This window comes from Danio rerio, chromosome 18, assembly GCF_052040795.2.
Source record: "Danio rerio strain M-AB ecotype USA chromosome 18, GRCz13ab, whole genome shotgun sequence".
Taxonomy (NCBI): Eukaryota; Metazoa; Chordata; class Actinopteri; order Cypriniformes; family Danionidae; genus Danio; species Danio rerio.
Genome location: NC_141038.1, coordinates 16,879,915 through 16,905,440, shown reverse-complemented (window position 1 = coordinate 16,905,440; position 25,526 = coordinate 16,879,915). Strand labels below are relative to the sequence as shown.

Genomic DNA, 25,526 nt, shown 5'->3' with positions numbered 1-25,526 from the left:
ATAGTTAAAGTTTATTTTCACAACAATATTACAGTATAGCCAACTGTGTGCTGTATTTGTTCCTGTTGTTTTTCTGATGATTGACAACCTATCAGTGTGATTAAAGTGGTTGCCTCGTTTTCAGTAGTAGTGCAAAATATGTATTTAATAGTGTGTTGTAACTTATAATCAATCTGTGTGGCTTGTAATCACTTATTACACAGGGATCAGTGCTTGTATTGCATCTCTCAGGTTAAATCTCTGTGGGCTGTTCACATATTGCATCTAAAACCATGTCGAAATCGTGACGCATGCTTCTATTTTTACCAATTTAAGTGTGTTTTTTAGCTCACAATCTTTTGCCGTTTGTCTTTGCTATGGCCACCATCAGCTGTTCTTTACAAGTATGGCACGATCAATTTTCAAAATAGTTCAACTTTTGCGACTGTGTGGATTAATACTGAATTTGCGTCATCATTATTATCTAGGGTTAGGGTTAAGAATAGAGCAATATTATTATTATTATATTATATTTAATTTAATTTAATTTTGTTATATTATATTATATTATATTATATTATATTATATTATATTATATTATATTATATTATATTATATTATATTATATTATATTATATTATATTATATTATATTATATATCTTGTCATATATCATAAATGTCATTGCAACAATATAAGATTTTCTAATAGAAACACTGTAACTATAAACTGTAAACTATAGCTATAAAGACTCTTAGAAAATGCAGAAGCATAGAGCATACACTTTTGCATTATGTAATGTTATATTATGATATTGGTGTAAAATGTGGCCTGTATATATTTTCTTGGGAATCACCCAATTAGTTGAATCTGGTAATGTGCTGCTGATAAATGCCAGGCTGTGTTTGTTCTCGTGTCCCGATCTACTGATGGTCCCCTGTGTTTGTCTTCAGAAAAGGTCAAAGAAGGAGACAGTGATGAGAGTAACAGCGACAGCTCCCTCTCCATGTCCACCGCTCTCTCCTTCTCCATTGACACCGACAAATCTCTGCTCGCGTACACAGAGGAAGCTGCCAGAGCTCAAAATGAGGTACACTTCACATCTCAGACCATGTAAGATTTTCCTTGAGGTCACACCATTCATTCTTAATGCCTAGTTTGCATCCTTGTTACAGAACTATGTTTAGTTTTGGTGTGGCTAATGTGAAGTCACTGCACCGCAACCTAGAATTACTCTTAATTTAGAGCAACAATGGCTGATTGACAGTTTAGCAAAGCTGTGTTGATGGTGTTTTTTTAGGCTGAAGGCAAAATCGAACACTTGCAGTGCATGTAGATTCTAGCTGTGGCTCATACTGTCATGTCAAGATATTCACTCGTCATGGAGCGACTGAATGTCCTCAGATATTACTGTTCAGAGATGATGGATGCTTGAAATGTGATGCATACAACAGGATTTCTCTAACATTTTTGAACCACATAATGCATCTGTCAGCGCTGTAATCAAGTATATTATACTACCATTTATGTTGTGTTATATTTTGCAGTAATATTTGTATATTTCTATTTATTTTAATGGGTAGCATTTTTTAGCTTTCATTTCTTTCAGTTTAGACTTTGTAATTTACTACTTAAACCTATTTAGCTAAAATTAACAATAGTTAAATTTTGTTTTTACACAGTTGAAGTCAAAATTAGTTGCCCTTCTGTAAAAATATTCTTTTTGAAATAATCCTTTTTTTTATATTTAATAATATAAGTGTTGTTTTACAGAGATTTTAAACATAATAGTTGTGGAGAGGTAAGCGTGATCAAACACCCAATCAGGGGGGAGAGCATGCTAGGAGCCCGGCAGCTAATCAGCGGGTCAATCAGAAATGATAAATAACACCTGTCTTTCTAGTGATTGGGCCGGAGAGACTCCCTTCTTAAGGAGAACGGGAGGAGCAGTCGGGAGAGGAGAGAGCACACACACACACACGCACAGACGGGCACAGTTTGCTAGTGCTGTGGAAAAGCAAAATAAAATATATTGCTTACCTGATATCGCCGACCCTGTCTTCTTCTTCCCACACAACAACGAACTATACTACAGTGGTGCCGAAATCCGGGGAAGGAGAAGAGCCTCACTGCCAGAATGACCACTCCGTCAAGAATGCCATTTGCGGAAGCTATCCAGGCCCTCTCGGTCCTCCACCAACAACAACATGAGACGCTGGTGGAACTGAAGAACATCCAGGAACAACATTTCCAAGTCCTCATGGAGGCCCAGCGGGAGGACCGCGAGCAAATCCGGAGTCTGCTGTCCCAGGGGATCCGGCCCGCTCCGACATCTGCCGCCCACCCTCCCATCGCCTTACAGAAAATGGTGCCGGAGGATGATCCGGAAGTGTTCCTGGATCTTTTTGAAAAGATGGCTGAGGCGTGTGGCTGGCCGCGGGCTGAGTGGCCGGTACGAGTCATCCCGCTGCTCTCGGGCGAAGCCCAGATCGCCGCACAACAGCTACCGGCCCAGAATCTCCTGGAATACGCTCATCTGAAGCGGGCCGGCCGCAACCCGGAGGAGCAACGTCAGCTCTTCCGATCGCTGGTTTTGGCTGAAGGCGGCCGGCCCTTTGCGTTTGCCCAGCAGCTCCGTGACGCCTGCCGCAGATGGCTGGTACAGGATGGCCGAACCACCGCCCAACTGGTGGATGCCGTGGTGCTGGAGCAATTCATCACCCGCCTCCCCTCCCGAACATCGGAGTGGGTCCAGTGCCACCGGCCTGATGATCTGGAGACGGCCATCCGACTGGCGGAGAATCACCTGGTGGCGAGGTCCAGGGTCGGCGAAATAACCTCTCTCTCTTCTCCCCCTCTCTCTCTCTCTCTTCCTGTTCCCAGGCCCAGACTGCGGGGACCGCCCACACCTGCACCCAGACGGCGGTGCGCAATGGCGGATCTGCCAAACGTCCCAAGAGGGGCGGGGCCCCATTCGGGCAGAGGGGTGGAGCAACGACCCCTGGCGGTTGCCCAGACACTGCCAGGATTCTCTCCGGTTCAATCGGTTGCTCCTGCTGGCCCCGGGGGTATAGTGGGAAGGTCTGGGCCGATGCATTTGCGTCGCAGGCACGAGGATAGCGCACCAAAAATCTGCTCCGTGAAGGAGGCGAGTGCGCTGATTCGCGTCCCCGCCACGCCAATCGTCGCCCCCGGTCGCAACGGGCTATACCGGGTACCAGTGAGTATAAAAGGGGGTACATATCAAGCTTTGGTGGATTCGGGGTGTAACCAGACTTCCATCCACCAAAGCCTGCTTCAAGACCCGGCATTGGATATGAGCCGCACGGTAAGGGTAAGGTGTGTGCACGGGGATATAATTCACTACACGCTGACGGCAATAGACATTCAATTTCGAGGGAAAAAACATAGAGTAGAGGTAGCAGTTAACCCGCACCTCAAACACCCGCTAATTCTGGGAACTAATTGGCCTGGATTTAATAGATTATTGGGAGTTTTATGTGCGGGTGCTTCTTGGAAGAAGAAATCGCCGGATAGGGGACGTGTCGCTCAGCTGGGAAAATCCTCCAGCCTGATCGACCCCTCTCCTATCCGTATTTTGCGTTGATTAATGATAGGGTGTATCGAGTGACCCAAGACGCTCAGACAAAAGAAGATACAACCCAGTTATTAGTACCAAAGAGCCGCCGGGAAATGCTTTTTCAGGCGGCTCATTCTAATCCTATGGCCGGACATTTAGGTCAGGCGGCCACACTAAATCACCTCATGACCCGATTCTTTTGGCCGGGCATTCACGGTGACGTCAGCAGATGGTGCGCGGCGTGCAGTGAATGTCAGCTGGTAAATCCGCCGGCCACCCCAAAAGCGCCGTTGCGCCCTTTACCAATTATGGAGATCCCCTTCGAGAGAATTGGTATGGATCTCATCGGGCCATTAGAGCGATCTGCACGCGGGCATCGGTTTGCATTAGTTCTGGTGGATTATGCAACCCGCTACCCGGAAGCAGTCGCGCTCCGTAACATCTCAGCAAAGAGCGTTGCGGAGGCGCTGTTTCGCCTCATCTCCCGTGTGGGAATCCCCAAGGAGATTCTCACTGATCAAGGCACCGCGTTCATGTCACGCACGATGCGCGAGCTTTACGGATTATTGGGCATTAAATCTATTCGCACCAGCGTCTATCACCCACAAACAGACGAGCTGGTGGAAAGATTTAATCGCACGCTTAAATCAATGATCCGTAAATTCGTTCACGAGGACGCGAAAAATTGGGATAAGTGGTTGGAGCCCTTATTATTCGCTGTGCGGGAGGTTCCCCAAGCCTCCACGGGGTTTTCTCCCTTCGAGCTTCTCTACGGCAGACAGCCCAGAGGGGTTTTGGATGTTGTTAGAGAGGCTTGGGAGGACGAGCCTTCTAATAGTAAGAATGAAATTCAATATATCCTGGACCTTAGAGCAAAACTCCACACACTGGGGCGGCTCTCTACAGAGAATTTGCTTAAGGCTCAGGATGACCAACGCCGGCGATATGATAAGGGCACTAAACTCCGTAAATTTTCACAGGGAGATAAAGTACTTGTACTGCTACCCACTTCCAGCTCTAAATTACTCGCCAAGTGGCAAGGGCCGTTTGTGGTCACACGACGAGTCAGTGATCTCGATTACGAGGTGGTTTGTTCGGACAGGGCTGACTCGCGTCAGATTTATCACATTAATCTGCTTAAGCAGTGGAGGGAGCCGGAGGACGTGGCGCTGGCTACGCTTGTTACTAACGAGGATGACCTGGGGCCGGAGAGCTCCGGCCGAGAACGGCCGAGCGCTCTGGTCACCGGGGGCGATCATCTCTCAGCGAGCCAGCTCCTCGACATCCGGCACCTCCAACGTGAATACTCTGACGTGTTTTCGCCCCTGCTCGGTCGTACTAACCTGATTCAGCACCATATTGAGACCGAACCGGGCGTGGTCGTTAGGACCCGGCCGTATCGCCTACCTGAACACAAGAAAAAAGTGATTCAGGAAGAATTGAATAATATGTTGAAAATGGGAGTAGTAGAAGAATCCCACAGCGACTGGGCCAGCCCGATTGTCTTGGTGCCTAAGACGGACGGCTCGGTCCGGTTCTGTGTGGATTATCGCAAGGTGAATGCTGTGTCAAAATTTGACGCTTATCCAATGCCGCGTATTGACGAGTTGCTCGACCGGTTAGGTGCTGCTCGATATTACTCGACATTGGATTTAACGAAGGGCTATTGGCAGATCCCCTTATCTCCAATATCCCGCGAAAAAACAGCCTTCACTACGCCGTTTGGATTGCACCAATTTGTGACGCTTCCGTTTCGGGCTGTTCGGGGCACCGGCGACGTTTCAGCGCCTGATGGACAAAATACTCGGCCCTCACACAGCATATGCCGCTGCTTATCTAGATGATATCATCATTTACAGTAATAACTGGCAGCGGCATATGCAACATTTGAGGGCGGTATTGTCGGCGCTGAGACGGGCCGGGCTCACGGCCAACCCACGGAAGTGCGCAATTGGGCGAGTGGAGGTAAGGTATCTGGGCTTCCACTTAGGTCACGGGCAGGTGCAGCCCCAAATTGATAAGACTGCAGCTATTGCAACCTGTCCGAGACCTAAGACCAAAAAGGAGGTGAGACAGTTTTTGGGGCTGGCAGGTTATTATAGGCGTTTTGTCCCTAATTATTCGGCCCTTGTCAGCTCATTGACTGATCTCACTAAAAAGGAGGGACCGGATACCGTCCAATGGTCGGAGCAGTGCCAACAGGCCTTCTCAAAGGTAAAATCTATACTTTGCGGGGGGCCGCTATTGCACGCTCCTGACTTTGCTCTCCCCTTTGTTTTACAGACGGATGCATCCGATCGGGGACTGGGGGCGGTTCTCTCGCAGGAGGTGGCGGGAGTGGAACGGCCGGTGCTGTACATTAGCCGCAAACTCAGCAAGAGTGAGGCTAAGTACAGCACCATAGAGAAGGAGTGCCTGGCGATCAGGTGGGCCGTTCTCACTCTCCGCTATTACCTCCTGGGTAGGGAATTCGCTCTCTGTTCAGATCACGCTCCTCTCCAGTGGCTTCACCGCATGAAGGATACCAATGCGCGGATCACCCGTTGGTATCTAGCTTTACAGCCTTTTAAGTTCAAGGTGATCCACAGGCCGGGTGTACAAATGGCTGTAGCCGACTTCCTCTCGAGGGTGGGGGGTGGGGGGTGGGGGGGGGGGGGGGGTGGGTGCTGCAGGCCGGACGGCTCCCCGGCCTGAGGCGGGCGGTGGGGGTATGTGGAGAGGTAAGCGTGATCAAACACCCAATCAGGGGGGAGAGCATGCTAGGAGCCCGGCGGCTAATCAGCGGGTCAATCAGAAATGATAAATAACACCTGTCTTTCTAGTGATTGGGCCGGAGAGACTCCCTTCTTAAGGAGAACGGGAGGAGCAGTCGGGAGAGGAGAGAGCACACACACACACACGCACAGACGGGCACAGTTTGCTAGTGCTGTGGAAAAGCAAAATAAAATATATTGCTTACCTGATATCGCCGACCCTGTCTTCTTCTTCCCACACAACAACGAACTATACTACAATAGCATAATAACTCATTTATTATAACAAATGTCTTTTGTCTTTGCCATAATTACAGTACGTACATACAGTGTATACGGAAAGTATTCATAGCTTCACTTTTTCCCCATTTTTTATGTTACAGCCTTATTCCAAAATGGATTAAATTAATTTATTATGAATTCTACACATAATACACCATAACGACAATGTGATAGAAGATTATTAGAAATTTTTGCAAATTTATTAAAAATAAAAAACCTGAAAAATAACATGTACATAAGTAATCACAGCCTTTACCATGAAGCTCAAAATTGAGCTCAGGTGCATTCTGTTTCCACTGATCATTCTTGAGATGTTTCAGCAGCTTAATTGGAGTTCACCTGTTGTAAATTCAGTTGATTGGACATGATTTGAAAAGGCATACAACTGTCTATATAAGGTCCCAGGGTCAACAGAGCATGTTAAAGCACAAACCAAAGCAAGAAGATGAAGAAAATTGTCTGTAGATCTCTGAGACAGGATTGTCTCGAGGCACACGGCTGGGGAAGATTAAATTAAGGTTTAATGAGCACATTGGCCAGGCACCGCTCATCAATAGGCTAATACCATCTCTACAGTGAAGCATCATGCTGTGGGGATGTTTTTCACCAGCAGGAATTGGAAGACTAGTCTGGATAGAGGGAAAGAGGAATGCAGCAATGTACAGAGACATCCTGAATGAAAACCTGCTTCAAAGTGCTCTTGACCTCATACTGGGGCCACAGTTCATCTTCCAGCAGGACAATGACCCGAAGCACACTGCCAGAATATCAATGGAGTGGCTTTACAACAACTCCGTGAATGTCCTTGAGTGGCCCAGCCAGAGCTCAGACCTAAATCCTATTGAACATCTTTGGAGAGACCTGAAAATGGCTGTACACAATCGGTTCCAATCCAACCTGATAGAGCTTGAGAGGAACTGCAAAGAGAAATGGGCAGAAAATTCCCAAAGACAGGTGTACCAAGCTTGTGGTGTCATATTTAAAAAGACTTGAGGCTGTAATTGTTACCAAAGAATCATCAACAAAGTATTGAGTAAAGGCTGTGAATGCTTATGTACATGTGATTTGGCGGGTTTTTTATTAATATAATTTATTAATAAATTTGCTACAATTTCAGAAAATCATTTTTCACATTGTCATTATAGGGTATTATGTTTAGTATTTTGAAGAAATAAATGAATTTAATCAATTTTGGAATAAGGCAGTAACATAAAAAATGTGGAAAAAGTGAAGCGCTATGAATACTTTCCGGATGCACTGTAATATTCTGCTAATTATTTTGCAATATAATAGCATCAATCTTAAAGTGCAATTTAAAGGCTTAACTAGATTTATTAGGTAATTGGCAATAAATAAATGATTTGCCCTATATGTTGTCTTCATTTGTAGGCCTCAACATTCGTCAGTACACTCCAAGTGCCATCGCTCACAGTGTCATCACCAGACAAAGCAGACAGCGACTCAGTCCTGGAACACATGCAGTCAAGGTAGAGTTTCAGATCAGCACAATTAAACACATTTTCTTCATGCAGGATCCTCATCTGATAAGTCTTCCACCTCAGAACTGTTGCTGTATCCTAGCTAAGCATTTCATCCTCAGTGCTGACACTTCCAAGCACGTCTCCTTTATTGTGTTTTTATTGTATTAATATCCTTTTTTCTGTGCTTGTCGTCAATCACCTGTATTGAGTTCATTATCATGTCACCCTTCTCATCCTATATCATCATTCTGTAGTGTGTTATTTCACTTTCTTGCATGTGCACTACTATACACCCCACCGCTTACCCATCATGCTTTGCCACCACCTCTGCATCCCAATGCTTGTGTGTTTGTCCTTTGTAGTGATAAAGAGTGCGAGGAGCCAGATCAGTCACAGGAGACCCCATTACATGAGAGTCCCGAGTGAGTATGTGCGTCCGGTGGAGTCCGGAGGTTACAAAAATGGCACCGTTTGAAATGCCAATTTTTGGGTAACCTTAAAGGTGCAGTAGGTGATCTTCTACATTGCTAACAGCTTAGCATAAATCTCAGAATCGCAGTCCCTCCTCTGCCATCTAGAACCACGCCTCCTTAAACACGAGCACAGCAAAAGAACCCTCTCTCGTGTTAAAAGCAACTAGTGCTTGTCTGGCGGCCTGCAAGCCAAACTGACATGCTATTTCAGAGTGAATATATATATATATATTTTTTTTTAAATCTTTTTATTGTTTTTAGCATAAGAAATAATCAACAACATAAACAGAACAACAACAAAAAAAAAACTACATAAATAAATAAGAAAAAAAAAAAAAAAAAAGGGGGGGTTACAAAGGCCATTTCAAAATATACAAATAGTCAGATACAACATAATACAACATCATCCAGAAAGCATAAGGAAATAAATAGAATTAAATTTGAAACAAAATAATTTACAGAGATATGCATAGGCTCCACAATTCGATTTACTCCAGACCAATCTCACTTATAAAGAGTTACAAGTTAGCATTACTGATATAGAACATAATTGGGCTCCAGATTTTTAAAAATGTGTTTAGTTTGTTTATCATCCCATATCGCATTTCCTCCATGGGCAACACGAAACTTAAGCTTCTAACCCACATTTCGAAAACAGGCACATAATCTGACTTCCAATTTTGTAAAATTATTTTCTTTGCTAATATCATACACAAAGATACTGCCTGTGATATATATTTATCTCCTATTTCTGAGGTGTCTCCGAAAATGCCCAATTTTGGATCTGGTGACAGACTTATCCCGTATACTTCAGATATAAAATTAAAAATGCTCTGCCAAAATGAGCTAATTTTATGGCATGACCAGAATGAGTGAGCCAGTGTACCTTCAGAGTTTTTACATTTGTTGCACAATGAGGAAGAATTTGGAAAAATCTTATTTAATTTCACTTTAGAATAATGCAGTCTGTGAACAACTTTAAATTGAATCAGTCTGTGTCTCGTGTTGATAGAGCAATCATGAATTTTGGAAAGATAATCTTCCCATGACTCATCTGATATTACTGTATTTAGCTCTTTTTCCCACTCTTTCCTAATTTTGTCAGTGTTTGAATTAACCTCATCCAATAATAAGTTATAGAAAAAAGAGACAGTACCTTTTTCTATTGGGCTGTGTTTTGTTATTTTCTCAAGTGTCTGGTGTATGGGTATATTTTCAAAACCATGAAAATTTTTCCTAGTAAAATCCCTTATTTGTAAATATCTGAAAAACTCAGAGGATTGAAGATTATATTTTGATTTTAACTGACTAAATGAGCCAAATTTATTATCAACATATAAATCTCTTATATATACTAATCCTTTTTCTTTCCAACGTGTAAATGTTTTGTCTAGAGTTCCAGGAATAAAGGCATGGTTTGAACTTATTGGGCAATCCAAATAAGTATTTGGGAGACTGAGGGACAGTTTAATCTGTTTCCATATCTTGAGAGAGTTATTTATCACAAAATTATCTGTGTAGATTTTTGATTCAACTTTTAATGGACTATTCAGTAAAGCTCTCAATGATGTTGTCTTACAGGAGGTTCTTTCTAGTAAAACCCATTCTGGTATTTCTTTAATGTCTTCTGGAGTATGTCTCCACCAAGCAAGGGACTGTAAATTTGCAGCCCAATAATAATGTTTGAACGAAGGAAAGTTGAATCCTCCTTTTACTTTAGATTTACATAAGTGTTTTTTAGATATCCTAACAGTTTTATAATTCCATATAAATGAAGTTATTATGGAATCTAATTTTGAGAATAGTTTAACTGGAATAAAAACTGGAATGGACAAAAATAAATATAAGAATCGGGGAAGTGTTACCATCTTAATTGCGTTAATTTTTCCTACCATAGAAATTGGTAAAGTCATCCAAAATTTTATATTGTCTTTTAACTGATTTAATTTGACATGCCAATTGGATTTTAACAAAGCCTCTGCCTTTTTTGTAATATTAATTCCTAAATGTTTAAATGAATTATGAGTTATTTTAAATGGAGTGGATTGTAAAAAATGTATGTCATTATCCTCCGTAAGGGGCATTAACTCACTTTTGTCCCAGTTTATTGTAAAACCTGACAACTTTTTGAATGACTCTAATACATTTAGAAGGGTTGGAATGGACAATTCCGGTTTTGTCATATATATAAGCACGTCGTCTGCATATAATGATATATATTGGGGTCTATTATTAATTAAAATAGGAGAGATTTGACTATTCTGTCTAATACTTGCAGCCAATGGTTCTATAGCTAAGGCAAAAAGATAAGGGGATAGGGGACAGCCTTGGCGTGTTCCTCTATACAATGGAAATGAAGGTGATAGTGTAGAGTTTGTGAGGATTGAAGCTTTTGGATTGGCATATAACATTTTAACCCATTGAACAAATTTGTCTCCGAATCCAAATCTAGATAAAGTTGCAAACATATAAGACCATTCAATTTGATCAAATGCACGTTGAGCATCTAATGAAATTACACATGCTTTAGTTGTATGTTTCGTATAAATTATATTAAAAAGACGTCTTAAATTTGAATGTATGTGCCTATTTGGCATAAATCCAGTTTGGTCGTGGTTTATGACCGAACATATATATTGTTGTAATCTATTGGCTAAGACTTTACTAAGGATTTTTGTCTCGATTGGGATAATTGAGATTGGGCGATATGATGTCACTTTCATTTTGTCTCGTCCGGGTTTTTGTATTAGTGATATAGTAGCGTTGTAAAGCGTTGAGGGGAGTATCGATTGAGAAAATGAGTAATTAATCACGCGGAGAAAGATTGGACCTAAAATCCCCCAAAATTTTTTATAATATTCTGCACTAAATCCGTCGGGGCCTGAGCACTTATTAACCGGGAGATTTTTCACTACTTCATTTAACTCATTAAGGGTGATATCCTTCTCTAATGTTTCAGCAGCTTCTTTACTTATTTGAGGAAGATTAATATTACTTAAAAACTTGTTTATTTCACTTCTGTCCGTGTTTCCATTAGATGTATAGACCTCTTTGTAAAATTCTGCAAATCTTTCATTTATTTTTTTAGGGTCGGTTATCGTTTCCCCGTTTTCAGTTTGAATTTTATAAATGGCTTTTTTTGTTTGAGCTTGCTTTAGTTGACGAGCTAAAAGTTTTTGAGGCTTCTCACTTAGTTCAAATTGACGTTGTTTAATTTGATTAATTTGTTTAACAATTGTTTTGGAAAGAATAGAATTATATTCACTTCTCAATGCTAATATTTTCTTCAATGTCTTTGAACATAAGTTAGTTTTATAGTTTTCTTCTAATTTAGTAATCTGATCATCTATTTCATTTAATCTCTTTTTATCTTCTTTGTTCTTTCTACTTTGAAAGGAGATTATCTCACCTCTAATTACAGCTTTCATTGAATCCCATAATACAGATTCATTAACGCTGCCATTGTCATTTTCAGATAAAAAATACCCAATTTTTTCAGTTATATAATTACAAAAAAAATTATCATTTAAAAGCGAGTTATCGAATTTCCAACAGTACGTTCCTTTTTCCAACTTTAGTTTTAAATCTAGTGACAATGGGGCATGATCTGAAATTAATCTATTGTGATATTGGGAGGATGAAGCCATTTTTATTAAGTTGGAATCTACAACAAAAAGATCTATTCTAGAGTAGGATTTATGCACTGAAGAATAAAATGAATATTCTCGAGAATATGGATTTAAATGCCTCCAGATATCAACCATATTAATATTCCTAAAATAATTATTTAACGTAGCTGCAGACTTGCTTTTAAAGGTACGACTAGGCCGTGTATCTTTTATCGGGTCAATGACACAATTAAAATCTCCCCCAATAATTACATTTTGTAAAGCCGCATCAGGTATTTTAACTAAGAGTTTATTGAAGAAAGAAGGGTCGTCGTAATTTGGACCATACAAATTAACCAATGTAATAGGGACTGCGTTTATTTCTCCACTAACGATTATGTATCTGCCATATTTATCGGATATTGTCTGTTTATGTATAAATGGAACATTTTTCTTTATTATAATCGCCACTCCCCTAGTTTTGTTAGAAAAATTTGATTGATATATTTGAGCTGCCCAATGAGGATTAAGAAGTGCCTTAGCAGTCTGTTTTATATGAGTCTCCTGCAGAAATATGATTTCGGCGCATAGCTTGCTTATATTATTATAAACTTTACGTCTTTTCACTGGGTGATTCATGCCTCTGACATTCCAGGTTAAAAGCCTTACTACATTTTCTCTGACTGTTTGAACTATTCTGGGTTTTCAAGTAAAAATCTCCATCTTGGCATCCGACTAAAGTTAACATAAATCAACAGGCCTTTCGCAAGAACTTTAACTGTAACCCCTTCCCAAGAACAACTGACAAAGCAGGAAAATACAAAGATGAACACCCCAATTTCCCCCCTCCCCACATCTAACGTCAGATGGCTTAGTTCCACGTTACTGCTGGATAACTCACCACCGAAGCAACGTAATCTTCCGTATTCCTTATTGAGAGAAGCAAAGAAGAAAAAAAAAGGAAAAAAAAACATACAAACTCGTATTCCTCCATACAATTAAAGAGTAAAATTATATTCGATATGATCCTCTTATTTCACCAGAACATACAATGTCATTGTCAACGTTATTTATGTTTATTTAAGATTTGCACATTCGTATTTCTTATTTTAATTCGCTGATCAGTTGTTCACCACACGCGACAGGTAGGAGCTTGCTTTCTCTGGTGAATCAAATGTTTTACTTTCGCCATTTTTTGTGGTTAAGATGAATGACGCTGGAAAAAGGAATCCATGTCTGATGCCATTGATCTTGCATGTCTTTTTGACTTCGGCAAATCGAGATCTCTGCTTTAACACCTCCGTCGTCAAGTCTGGAAAGATATGCACTTTTGATCCTTTATATTCCAGGGGTTTCTCTCTAGCCAGCTTCATGATTAATTCTTTCGTTTGGAAGTGATGTAATCTGATGACAAATGCTCTCGGCCGATCATCCTTCAATCTTCGCTGCGCTCTGTGTGCTCGATCTACCTGTATTGGTTTGATGAAGTTTTCTGGGCCCAGCATTTTTGGGAGAAGTTCCGCGATGAATTCGGTGGGTCTACCGCTTTCTTCCTTTTCAGCAATTCCCACAAGTCGAATGTTATTACGCCTGGAGCGGGATTCGAGATCATCGCTTTTTTCTCTGAGGCGTTTGCATTCATCCACCAGTTCCGCACACTGTTTTTGTACTGCTAACAGGCGTACCTCGTGGTCAGTGCAAGCCTCTTCAATCGATGCAATTTTTTCTGTGTTAGTTGTCAGTGTCGTACGTAATTCTGCAATCGTTTGCGTAAAGGTGTCGAATTTTTGATTGACTGAGGCATTTAAAGCTGTTATAGCGTCTATAATGTCTTGATTATTAGGAGAAGTTGTGCCACCTTTATTGACAACTTGCCTCAGCTCCTCTGCGTTGCCAGCTTTGCCGTGGACATCGTCTATTTCTTCTTGTATTTTGCCTTCTTTTTTCGGGTTTTTTGGCATTATCAAGGCCTAATGTATTCTTGAATCTCTTGAAAACACTTTTTGACAGGTAATTATTAAATCTGAGGATCGATTGTATTAAATTATTTGGAGGATTGTTGGAGCTTAGACAAGAGCAGCCTTCTCCATGCGCCCCGGAACCGGAAGTCCTCCCAGAGTGAATATTTAGAGTTGCATGGTTAACAATATAGGGAGAGACTAGGCGGAATAGCGGTATTTACTTGTATTTTGTTGATTTAAATCTACATTATCGATGCTGTAAAAGGTCCCTTATGAATCTGAAAATAGTCTTATCAATCTTTCATCGGAAGGTTTAGTGGCTGAACAACACTTCTGTAAAGATATAACCTATTTGTAACAACAACATCTAATGTTACATCAGCTTTGCGGGAAGCTAAAACAGTTTTAAAACATAACATTACCTGTCTAAAAGAAATCCTTCAGCCATAAAAAAAATTTAAAATTTAATTTAAAATTAAAAATTTTTTGATTCAGCATGTTTTTGCTGATCATGTGCTTATGCTCTCTCTCTCGTTGATGCGCAACACGTCTATGCACAAACAGCGGTCGGCGGAGCTGCGCACAAAAAGCTGCGCAGTTGTTCAAATCTGCATTTGCCGACAGACAGATTGGGCTACTTATCGGAAATATGAGAGATATCGACCCGACTCTATTTAATTGGATGAACATTTTTTTTGTTTTATGCCTTACCCAAAATATAAAAACACATATAAATACATTTAGATAATTTACTTTAATCATAACTATTAGATTGTGAAGAGACTATCAATCAGCACAACAAAATTGCTTCTGAAGACACCTACTGCACCTTTAAATGGCACAACCGAGAGAAACTGATTACAAACACATTAAAGTGATCACCCAAAAAATGAAAATTCTGTCATCATTTATGAACACAAATGAAGATATTTTGAAGAATGCTGGAAACCTTTAGCTTTTGACTTGCACTGTAAAAGATATCTGTTATTTAACAGTTTCTGTATTTTGTGATTTTCAAAATTTTTCCGCTTGTTTACTGTTGTACATTATCGGATGCTGATCTCTGCTCTGGCGGCGCAGTGGGTAGCACGTTTGCCTCACAGCAAGAAGGTCGCTGGGTGGCTGATTCGAACCTCGGCTCAGTTGGCGTTTCTGTGTGAAGTTTGCATGTTCTCCCTGCGTTCGGTTTCCTCCGGGTGCTCCGGTTTCCCCCACAGTCCAAAGACATGCGGTACAGGTGAATTGGGTAGGCTAAATTGTCCGTAGTGTATGAGTGTATGTATGTGTGGATGTTTCCCAGAGATGGGTTGCGGCTGGAAGGGCATCTGCTGCGTAAAAACTTGCTGGATAAGTTGGCGGTTCATTCTGCTGTGGCGACCCCAGATTAATAAAGGGACTAAGCAGACAAGAAAATAAATGGATGAATGAATGAATGAATGAATGATCTCTGCTCTGTTAAACTGCAGAGTTGAATTTTCAACATCAAAAGTTGACTAACTTGCTATCACTTTAGTTTTGGTCACAATTCATGGTATTGACAAACCATTAACTATCACTATTAGCTTAATAAACTACTAATTAGCTGTTTACTAATAGTTAGTAAGGTAGTAGTTGGGTTTAAGTTTTGGGTAGGATCAGGAATGCAGAATAAGATCAGACTTTATAACTACTAATGAACAGTTCATATCTTAATAATGGGCAGATAATAAGCCAGTAGTTAAAAACATGAATTGTGACCTAATTTAAAGTGTTAACAGTGACTTTTATTGACATTTTGTAGTTTGAAGTAATATAAGAAATTATATTTAGAGAAATAAGTCTGTAAAATAACAGAAAATGTACTGGCAGTTAATTATAAGGTCTTTGTACCATAATATACAACACCAACCAAGACGATATCTCTCATCAAACTATTAAAATTTTAATAAAAGTTTTTTTTTTTTTTCAAACATTTCAATGTTCAAAAGTTGTTTGAGGTACCATAATGCATTTCAAAAGTATAAATAAACTGGAAAAAAAATAAAAACATGAATCACAAAATATGTAAAACTGCTAATTTACAGATATTTTTATAATGTACATCATATTTTTCTCCTACCATGAATGTCAAATGCTAATCCTTCACAACACTCTTCAAAATTACTTTTTTTATGTCAATAGAAAAAGAAAAGCTCATAATGGTTTGAAAACAATTGAAGGAGAGTAAATGGAGACACAGTTTTCATTTTTATAGGCGAACTATTCATTTAAGATAGTGGTTTGATGTTTAGGTGCAAGTGTTTATGATCATCTGTATGCTGGCAAAGTCATAGTAACAATATCTTTTCATGTTTTAGGAGTTCAGAAGTCACAAAATCAGGGAGCCAAGGGAACCTCGATGGGGGAACCAGTGAAAAGGTCCATTTTAACTCCATTGATACTTAAATTAAAGAAAATATTATTCAAAAAGAGAATATTAGTTTTACTTGGGATAGACAATGTACTGACTATGTACAGTATAATTTTGATGATTTAAAGAAGATTGAAACAATTTCTGTTGCACATTTTTCAAATGTTTGAAAAGTCACTCCATAAAATAGCACCTTTATGTTGTTTTTTTCCTGTTTGTTTTAAAAAGAAAGTAACTGTTTCCATCGTACAAATTTCTATTACAATTACTTTCCATTCTTCTGCAATAGGAAAGTTGAAGTGGTCTACCAGATCATTTTTGATAATCACTTGCAACTAAATGGCATGTTTTGTTATCCACTGGCTTAAACTATTAGATGTCACTCAAGTTGAAGCCTATATAATATAACATTTTTCTAAAACTTTCTCTGGTGTATTTTCTTCTGAAGTGTCTTATATTACATTAATTCATTGGAGGTTACTTAAATGTATTTTCTCCTTTGTTTTAGAGCAAAAAATTTGATGAGTTCAACAAGATCACTACTTTACCACCCAAATCGACAAGCTCTTCTGGTACTGCTGAGGATGACAGTTTTGGCACCAGGAAAATGAGATCATCATTTGGACGGGGCTTTTTCAAGCTCAAGGGTGGCAAGAGGACTGCCAGCGCCCCAAATTTATGTAAGACTCTCTTTCTAGATAAATACATTTCTATTTGTTCTGAGTTTTATTTATTTATTTATTTTATTTATTTATTTTTTGTGCTACTGTATGTTCATCTTCTGGCTTTAAAATGTGTATCACAAGATCTGAGCTACCAAAAAAACTAAAACCTGAACAAATACACAACTTTTCATTGCTGATGTTACAAAGGGATTTACACTGGTGCTTTGTAAATATGGACCGTAATCTGTTGAATATCATGTTGTAACATTTCAAAACAGATGCACTGCTTCTGCTAAAAGTCAGTATTTTAAAGGGACAGTTCATCCAAAAATAACTTTGCTTACTGTTTACTTGCTTTCAAGTGGTTTAAAATCTTTCTGTTGAAAACCAAAGAAGATAATTTGAATTAGGTTGGAATCCAGTAGCCATTGACTTCCATAGTAGGAAAGCCAAATACTATGGAAGTCAATGGTTACAGGTTTCCAACTTTCTTCAAAATTACTTCATTTTTTGTTCAATGGAATAAAGAAAGTCATACAGGTTTGGAATGAGTGAAAGGTTAATAAATGTTGGCACAATTTTATTTTTGTATGTGCTGTCCCTTTACCATATTTAAAGACATACAAGAGTGCTTGACGTAAATCATATTTTTGCTGTTTTATAAACGCATAGATGCATCACTTTTAATAATTTTGAAAACGTGAATGATTGTGATCACTGATTTATTGTAGAAGGACCCACAAAGCTTATTTCATCTTCATTCATACACGCTTGATTTAGAAAAATAATATTCAGAAAACTTGCTGAAAGTAATTTAGTTGGTTTGTTTTCATTTCTCTTCTTTATAGGAGGAGATGATATTCAGTGAGGTAATGGAGATTATGGGTGGTTTGAAGTCCTCTTGTCAAAATAATAGCCTAAATCAACATGTTTAAACACTGAGCTCATGTGGTGACCAGTGTCAGCCCTTCGAGATGAAGATTATATAGGATCTGTTATTGTCTGACCACATTACCCAGCTCTCAGATTTCCTGACCACTGTCTCACAGCTCTTTATGTTCTCCTCAAATCTAGGTTACTTTAATGTACATTGAGGCTTGATTCTGTGCCAGTTGATTTTAGAGATGGTACTTATACTAGCGGTGTGCTGTTATCCTATTAAAATACATGATTGTGATATTTAAATATTACCTAAACTGGTCAAACAGTGATTCTTCTTTCAAAACAAGTGCAGAGAATGTAGTGAACAACATGATTTTGTAAGAGATTTACTTTAATTGTGTGGTCTAACTAAAGAGTGGTCATAAACAGCTATTGATAGAATTTTCTCTGTTCAGATGAATGGAGGTAATAGGATGTGTGGAAACTTTACTCTATGCTGGTTTGGCTATGGGACCCACTTTAGCCCATGGTCAATAATCTTACATATACATACTCACACATTCCACCACACTTAACTTAAAATACACATGCACTGAAAGAATAACATACTGATGGATAAAGATTAAATAGCACGCCAAACTAGTTTTTGTTATATGTAACATATAATATTTATGTGCTATGTATATTGTTATATTTCTATAATACATTTTGTAAAGTTGCATGTTCTCCCTGTGTTCGTGAGGGTTTCCTCTGGGTGCTCTGGTGTCCCCCACAGTCCAAAGACATGTGGTACAGGTGAATTGGCTATGCTAAAATTGACCCTAGTGTATGAGGCCCTGTTTACACTATTGCATTTTAGTGCGAAAACGCATAAGTTTTGCTACAGTTACGCCATCCGTCCACACTACGCCAGAGTTTTCGAGCGCCGAGAACGGAGCATTTTTAAAACGCTGAAGTAGCCTACACACAGTTAAAGTCCTGCATCCTCTCCTTGTAAGTTCAGACTTCGCAAGTTTGATATGGAAAATAGTCCCAAGAACATGTTGGGTAAATTTTCAAAGGGAACAGTGTACTGTATAACTTTATTCACATCATCTTGGCTTCTGGCTTCTTTCACATTGTCATTTTGGAGTATTGTGTGTAGAATTTTGGGTAAATACATAAATTTAATTCAGTTGGGAGCAAGGCTGTGACATAAAAAATGTGGAAAAAGTGAAGCGCTTTGAATACTTTCCGGATGCACTGTAGCAATAGCCGCGTTTCCACTATCGCGCCTAAAGCGAGCGAGCCAGGGCGAGCCAAGGCCAGTGGCGTTTCCACTGTCACTTCCGGGGCCTAATCGGGCCAAAGCGGGGCTTTCTTGGGGCCAGCGGCCGGCTTTTTTCGGCCCGCCGAATACCTTGGGCCAAAGAGGGCCAGCCGGGGCTTCGGGGCGGAGTGAAAGGAGAGGCGGGCACAGTTTTCCGATCGCACACGAGTACATGCGCCAAACACATAAACAAATAAATAAATAAGAGAAAGAAAACATCTGGAACAAATTATAGGCTGGGGTCTTTTTTGCATATGATCGCCCTTATGTTTCTCTTTTAAATGTAAGGTTGTTGCATAAAATGATAGTTTTAATAAGTCACTTTTCTTTGCTGCATCTCTTTGATGTTTCAATAACGCATCTTTACACCATATTAAAGACACAGCAGACAGTAAAGGATTTCAAGAGGTTTTGTCAAGTTTAATAAGTGTTTTTGCTCGTTTAGATGCCTGTGCGTGTGTGAGACTAAGGAAAAGAGCGCTCCATTCATAGCTCTGTTGATGCCGCAAGCGTCTTTTTTTCTTTTATTTTTATTGTTTTAATTTATTTTGGAGATAATACACTATATGAATACAACAGAAAGACATTAAACTTTACAAATTTCATGTCCGCTTTTGTAGGCTCAAAACAATAGTGTCATGTCTAGATAAAATTGCCTAAGCTATATTTAAATAATTTAAAGAATTACAAATATCAGATAGGCCTATAATGAAATCACATTAAATAAATAAACCAATATAAAACTAACAAAAGCTATAGCTATAACAATTAGGTATATCAAACTGTTTCAAATTTATATTAAACTTTCATTTTTCAAAAGCCTCTTTGAAAAATAGATTTTCTAAAAAATAAATAAATAAATAAACACCGGAAAATGTTTTAAATATTATTTATAAAGTATTTGGATACGATGAAATTAATCAAATCATGCAAACAGAGCATTTTCGGGGTGAGTGAACGCAGAAATAGGCGACCTTTTTTTCTGTCTGCAGCTGCGCAGCACTTTTTTAGACGGGAAAACTGCAAGTTCAAAATGTGTTCTGTGTCCTCAAACAAGTGTGTATGTTTTTATATAACGTGGTAAATTTAAAAAAGGAAATTTAAAATACATAAAGAGCTTTATTAGTGCATAGCTGCTGAGCGCAACGAAATATAGGCAATATTTTATTACGTGCTGCTCTTATGTGCTGAAACACTGAACACTTTCATTTACTTAAGATATAATAAGCAACATCTTTAAATAAAGGGAATCACCTATTAAGTGTCATAAAGCCTATAGGGAAAAATAATCATGTTTCAGTTCTCTCCGATCATTTGGGATGAATGTTGGACAGCGTCTGTCTAGAGGATGTTATAAAATACATTTTATAGCGAGTTATTAACGGAGAATTTTATATATGTGGTGTTATATCATGGATGTGTGCGCTCCTTGTGCTAGGTCCCTCCGTTGGTGGCAAGACCACTGGATTTCGATGCGAGTCGGTCGGCGAGTAAATGAATATGATGAATGAAAACACACAGGCATGCGTTGTACTGCTGTACAGTAACGTGTCATTTGTTTGTTTTGGTTTTCCTAATTTTAATAGTTTCGTGACGATGTGCTTTATCTGCATGATTCTCGCTGAAGTGGGCGGTTTGAGTGACGTTTGATTCGGGGGATGTTCTGGGGGCGGGGTTTGCTGACGCGCTGCAAGCTACTAGCCCCACAGTGGAAACGCAACATGATTTCGGCCTCACTGTTCAACCTCCCGGGCGATTGGCCCGGCCTGGCCCGATATAAGCCCTGGCTCGCACTGGCCTGATAGTGGAAATGCGGCTAATGAGGTGTTCACAGAGACCTGAGTTTGATTCCTGGTTCGGGGTCATTTGTTGATAATTTCTCTCTTTCTCTGCTCCCCATACATTCCTGTCTCCCTCTCCACTGTCCTATCAAATAAAGGTTAAAAATCTGTAAAGATATATATATATATATATGTGAAAAAATTTAACTTCACTACAAAAGCACTCCACGACCGACTTTTGAGTTGCGACCCACCAGTTGAGAAACATCAAAACAAGCAGATTACTTCCATTGTGTTTACTTTCATATCCCCATGTGACTTTTTTTCCAATCCTAAAATAAACCCAATCCAGTAGTTTTTGAGTCCAGACAAGAAGTCATCTGTGATCTAGCCCTATGATGCTGACTCCAGTAGTTCAGGGAAGACTGTCATTTTCGGGCTTTGTTTTCTTTGAACTTCCTGTTATTCATGACATTTTTACTGCTCTGGTCTCAAGCTAAACAACTACCTTGTCTTTTTCTGACTTCCCATAATCTTCAGTTTATTTGATGCTCGACTGACCGTGGTATTGTGGGAAGCGTAGTTTGCTGTGGCGACAACAGGACTTTCCTTACTGGTGTTTGTGTTTGTTTGCACAGCTGAGACGGAGAGGGACGGCACTGACCATCTGGATCTGGCAGGCCTGCCACAGAGGTCAGCTGACAGCGACAGCACACACACTCTCCCCATTTCACCAGAGGGCAAGAAGAAGTCCAAAGGATTTAAAGCACTCTTTGGAAAGTGAGTCTGAAACAGAGCTGCTGTATTGTTGCAACTTTTTTGTACCATAATTGTAGTTATGAGTAGAGAGGGATGTCATCATTCCTACCTGCAAATGCGCACTTCATGATGAATACGAAAGTCAAAGCATGCTGAAATCGTAATGAGAGCTGTTTATCCATTAAATTGACTGAAATATGTTTTACAATATTTTGTATTAGGCCTATTGTTTCATCCATTTCTGCACTGAAACCTCAATAGAAAGATCAACAGTGATCTGCTTCATGATCTGATTGCCGTCTCATTTCATATGATATTTTTTTCTCTCTATAATTTAGGCCTATAATGCATAATTGTAGCCAACAGTTTTATAATAGATTGATTGATTTAATATTTACAACCCTTGACAACTGAAATGAGGCTCTGTATGAGAAAGTCTTACCTCTCTGATTTATATTTGGAGATGATGTCTGTGGGTGTCAAAATTAAAGCCTTTTTGCTTATCATCATAAATTAAAATAACAATGTATGATAGTTGAGCGGAATCCATGGGACTATTTTAGTCAGTTTAAAAACTTTGCCGTGTGAAAGCGAACTGCACCAAGAACAAAAATAAACATTGTAACAATTTTAATCCCTGTTTTGGAACAAAACAATTGTTCTACAGGTGTGAATGTCAAGTCGAGCTTTCATTCAGCTACATGTGTGGACGTATAGTGGAACGAAATGTCTTCGTGTCTCTAACAGTGCTACTTAAATAAACATAGCAATAAATATGAACACAGCACTGGACATGAGCTTTTTTAAACCTAAACATTACTAATATACCATAGCGGTAATCGAACTATGCATATACTGTACTAAATACTTAAACTCTACACAACCTAAGACATACTATACAGTACTTTTACATAAGACAAAACGAGAGGGTGCTCGCTGCAGAGCCATTTGAGGAGAGGTGAGCTCCAGAGAGGGGGAGCATGAGCTGTCGCTCCTCCTCCTGTAAGCTGTTTTAATGCGTACACCAACCCCACCCCTAACCCTACCCCCAGTGACATCACTCGTAGAAGAAGTGCAAAAAAGGTGGAGCTCAAGCTTAAGCTCCCCCTCTCTGGAGCTCACCTCTCCTCAAATGGCTCTGCAGCGAGCACCACTTGGACAAAACAGTATTGTACAAGATGTTGTCCAAAGGAGGTCTTTAAGGTTGATGAAAATGAGTAATGCAACATGATTTGTGGAACTGATGACTTCTCTATTTTTAAGGCTCAAAAGAAGTCAGTCGACCACATTCAACCTGGATGATAACCTGTCAGAAAGTGAGTTTAAGCGTGGTGGAGTCAGAGCCACTGCTGGACCCAGACTGGGATGGTCACGTGACCTGCAGAACACCAACAGGTCAGTCATAAAGGTCATCAAACCTTCTGTTTATTATTAACAAACTAAAATCAGCATGTCACAAATACTGCTCTCAAAAATCAGTTTACTAAGTTAAGCATGATGTGTCAACACCAAGTCCTTCAAGTGCTCAGAAGAGTACACTATATCAACATGATCCATCACACCTGGCAAAATTAATCAACTTATTACCTCAATTAACATTTATTTTTTAACTTAATCAGTTGATTTTTGAGAGCAGTACTGGCAGTGTGTTGATTTTTATTTATTGATAGTGAAGTGTTTCTTGCAATTAAGCACCTGCCTTTTTGGATGTTTGCACATTATATTATCTTGAGTACTTCTGTTCCTTATTAGAAGCCTATTATGATGTTTTTAGTAAATGCAATCAGATTTCAGAAAGCTCAGTATGTGTGTTCTTCATTATGTTTGCGTTGTGCAGTGATCTTGATGCCCCATTTGCACGATGGTCCCGGGAGCAGGTGTGTGACTGGATGCAGGAGCAGGGATTGGGACTGTATGTGACTTTGGCGAGGCAGTGGGTCTCTTCCGGGCAGACGCTTCTGCAGGCGTCCCAACATGACTTGGAAAGAGTGAGAATCTGATCTTTTAGTTTGTTTTAGTGTTTTAACACTGCATTTTATAATAGCAATGATTCTCATCCGTACTGGGGTTTAACACTACAATACTGAAAACACAAAGCAGAGGATACAAGTGACTATAAAATTATAGTTTAAAATTATAATCTAAATACAATGTAAATACTAGTAGTATTTACATTGTCTAATATTAAATTGCATTTAGAGAAGAAAACATTTTTTTTTTTTTATTTGGAAACAATTTAAAAATGTTACCAATAGGCTGAATTAAACACTATAAATATAATAAAATGCGTATATACAATTAAGTTAAACACAAATTAAGCTGTTACTTATTAACAACATGGGTCTAGTATGTGTACTAGGTATCTAAATGACTAGTTGAATTTATTTAAAGCTAGTAAAACAATTGTTTTCGTAATAGTTTAATAACCAAATGTTACACTGCAAATATTTTTTGTTGAAGCAAGGCTTTGCACTCATGTGGCAGTATCCACATTAAAAAAACATCATGGTGGGTCAATGCAAAGTCCATACAATTGACCATTTATATTGGGCAGTGTAGCTTATTCTATGCTTGTATGTTTGTTTAATTTTCATGTTAGCAAATGCTATAATATATTGAGGACTTGTGAGATTCTAAGCAGTGTTGCCAGATTGGGCGGTTTTGAATTTGATTATATGGGTAAAAAATGGCATAGGTGGGTTGACAAAATTTGGTGGTTTTGATACTTACATTTTATATGCAACTTATTTAATAAAACATAACTGTGTGCTCCTACTCCATTCAGTTAGCTGTGAAGCGTGCATAGTGCAAACCATGTGGCCCTACCAGCAAGAGGAGGTGAAGGAAAGTTGTATCAAAATCTGACTCCCATTTGCGTGCACACGCATCACGCAGCACCTGCAGTTAAACGCACTGTGGTCTATCATGAGAGTTATCGATCATTTTTTCTGCAATTAACAGCAGTAACAAGCATAAAAGCATTGTCGGATTGGCAAGCAGAACCTAATTATGTTTTTAAAAGAATTTGAAATGCCAAATGGGATGATTTTATACCCCATTTAGAAAGTAAAATACTGTAATAGGTAGTGTAATCTACACAACATTAAGTGCAGTGTTTTGATGTGATTCGGTTATGTTGTGATTCTGTGACTGCTGCTGTTGTATGGTTTAAAAAATAGATATATAACAGTTAAAGTAACTAGATTAATTTCAATTTAAATGAATTCAGAATTGAATAAAATATTAATCTAATATTTTGGGTGGGTTTTTGTGTGTTTTGTAAAACTTGTGGGGTGGAAAAAGTCAGCTACATCTGGCAACACTGATTCTCAGGCACAATCCAGTTTGTAAAAGGTGAACTTTTATTTCTGTGCACTCATTAAAAAAACATTTTGGCATTTAAAATAAAAATGCAGGATGTGCTTTCTGCTGTCACATCACAAAAAAAATAAATAAAATTATGTTTTGTTTTCCATTTTTGAGATGCAAAAACTCAGCCCACATAGTGTGGGTGCAATACATTCTTTTAAACAAAAACACACTCTTGTAAACAGTCCGATTCATATTTAAAACTAGTAATAATCAGAATCTTCTGAATCTCATGGTCATGGACTGTTCTTTTCTC

The 25,526-nt window shown here is 39.1% G+C and overlaps 1 protein-coding gene across 12 annotated transcripts in view; it reads left to right on the top strand.

Moving 5' to 3' along the window:
* Positions 1 to 25,526, top strand: part of ppfibp1b (PPFIA binding protein 1b) — an 82,491-nt gene that overhangs the window by 44,297 nt on the left and 12,668 nt on the right. For 7 of the 12 annotated variants that reach the window (XR_015514359.1, XM_087292206.1, XM_087292204.1 and 4 more), the window contains 8 exon segments: positions 932 to 1,068; positions 7,983 to 8,080; positions 8,437 to 8,496; positions 16,453 to 16,513; positions 17,014 to 17,185; positions 21,781 to 21,922; positions 23,165 to 23,296; positions 23,739 to 23,889. Coding sequence is in view for 11 of the 12 variants with exons in the window: in XM_087292206.1 (XP_087148332.1) it covers positions 932 to 1,068; positions 7,983 to 8,080; positions 8,437 to 8,496; positions 16,453 to 16,513; positions 17,014 to 17,185; positions 21,781 to 21,922; positions 23,165 to 23,296; positions 23,739 to 23,889 (953 nt within the window). In the remaining variant the exon portion in view is untranslated. 12 annotated transcript variants of the gene reach the window in all.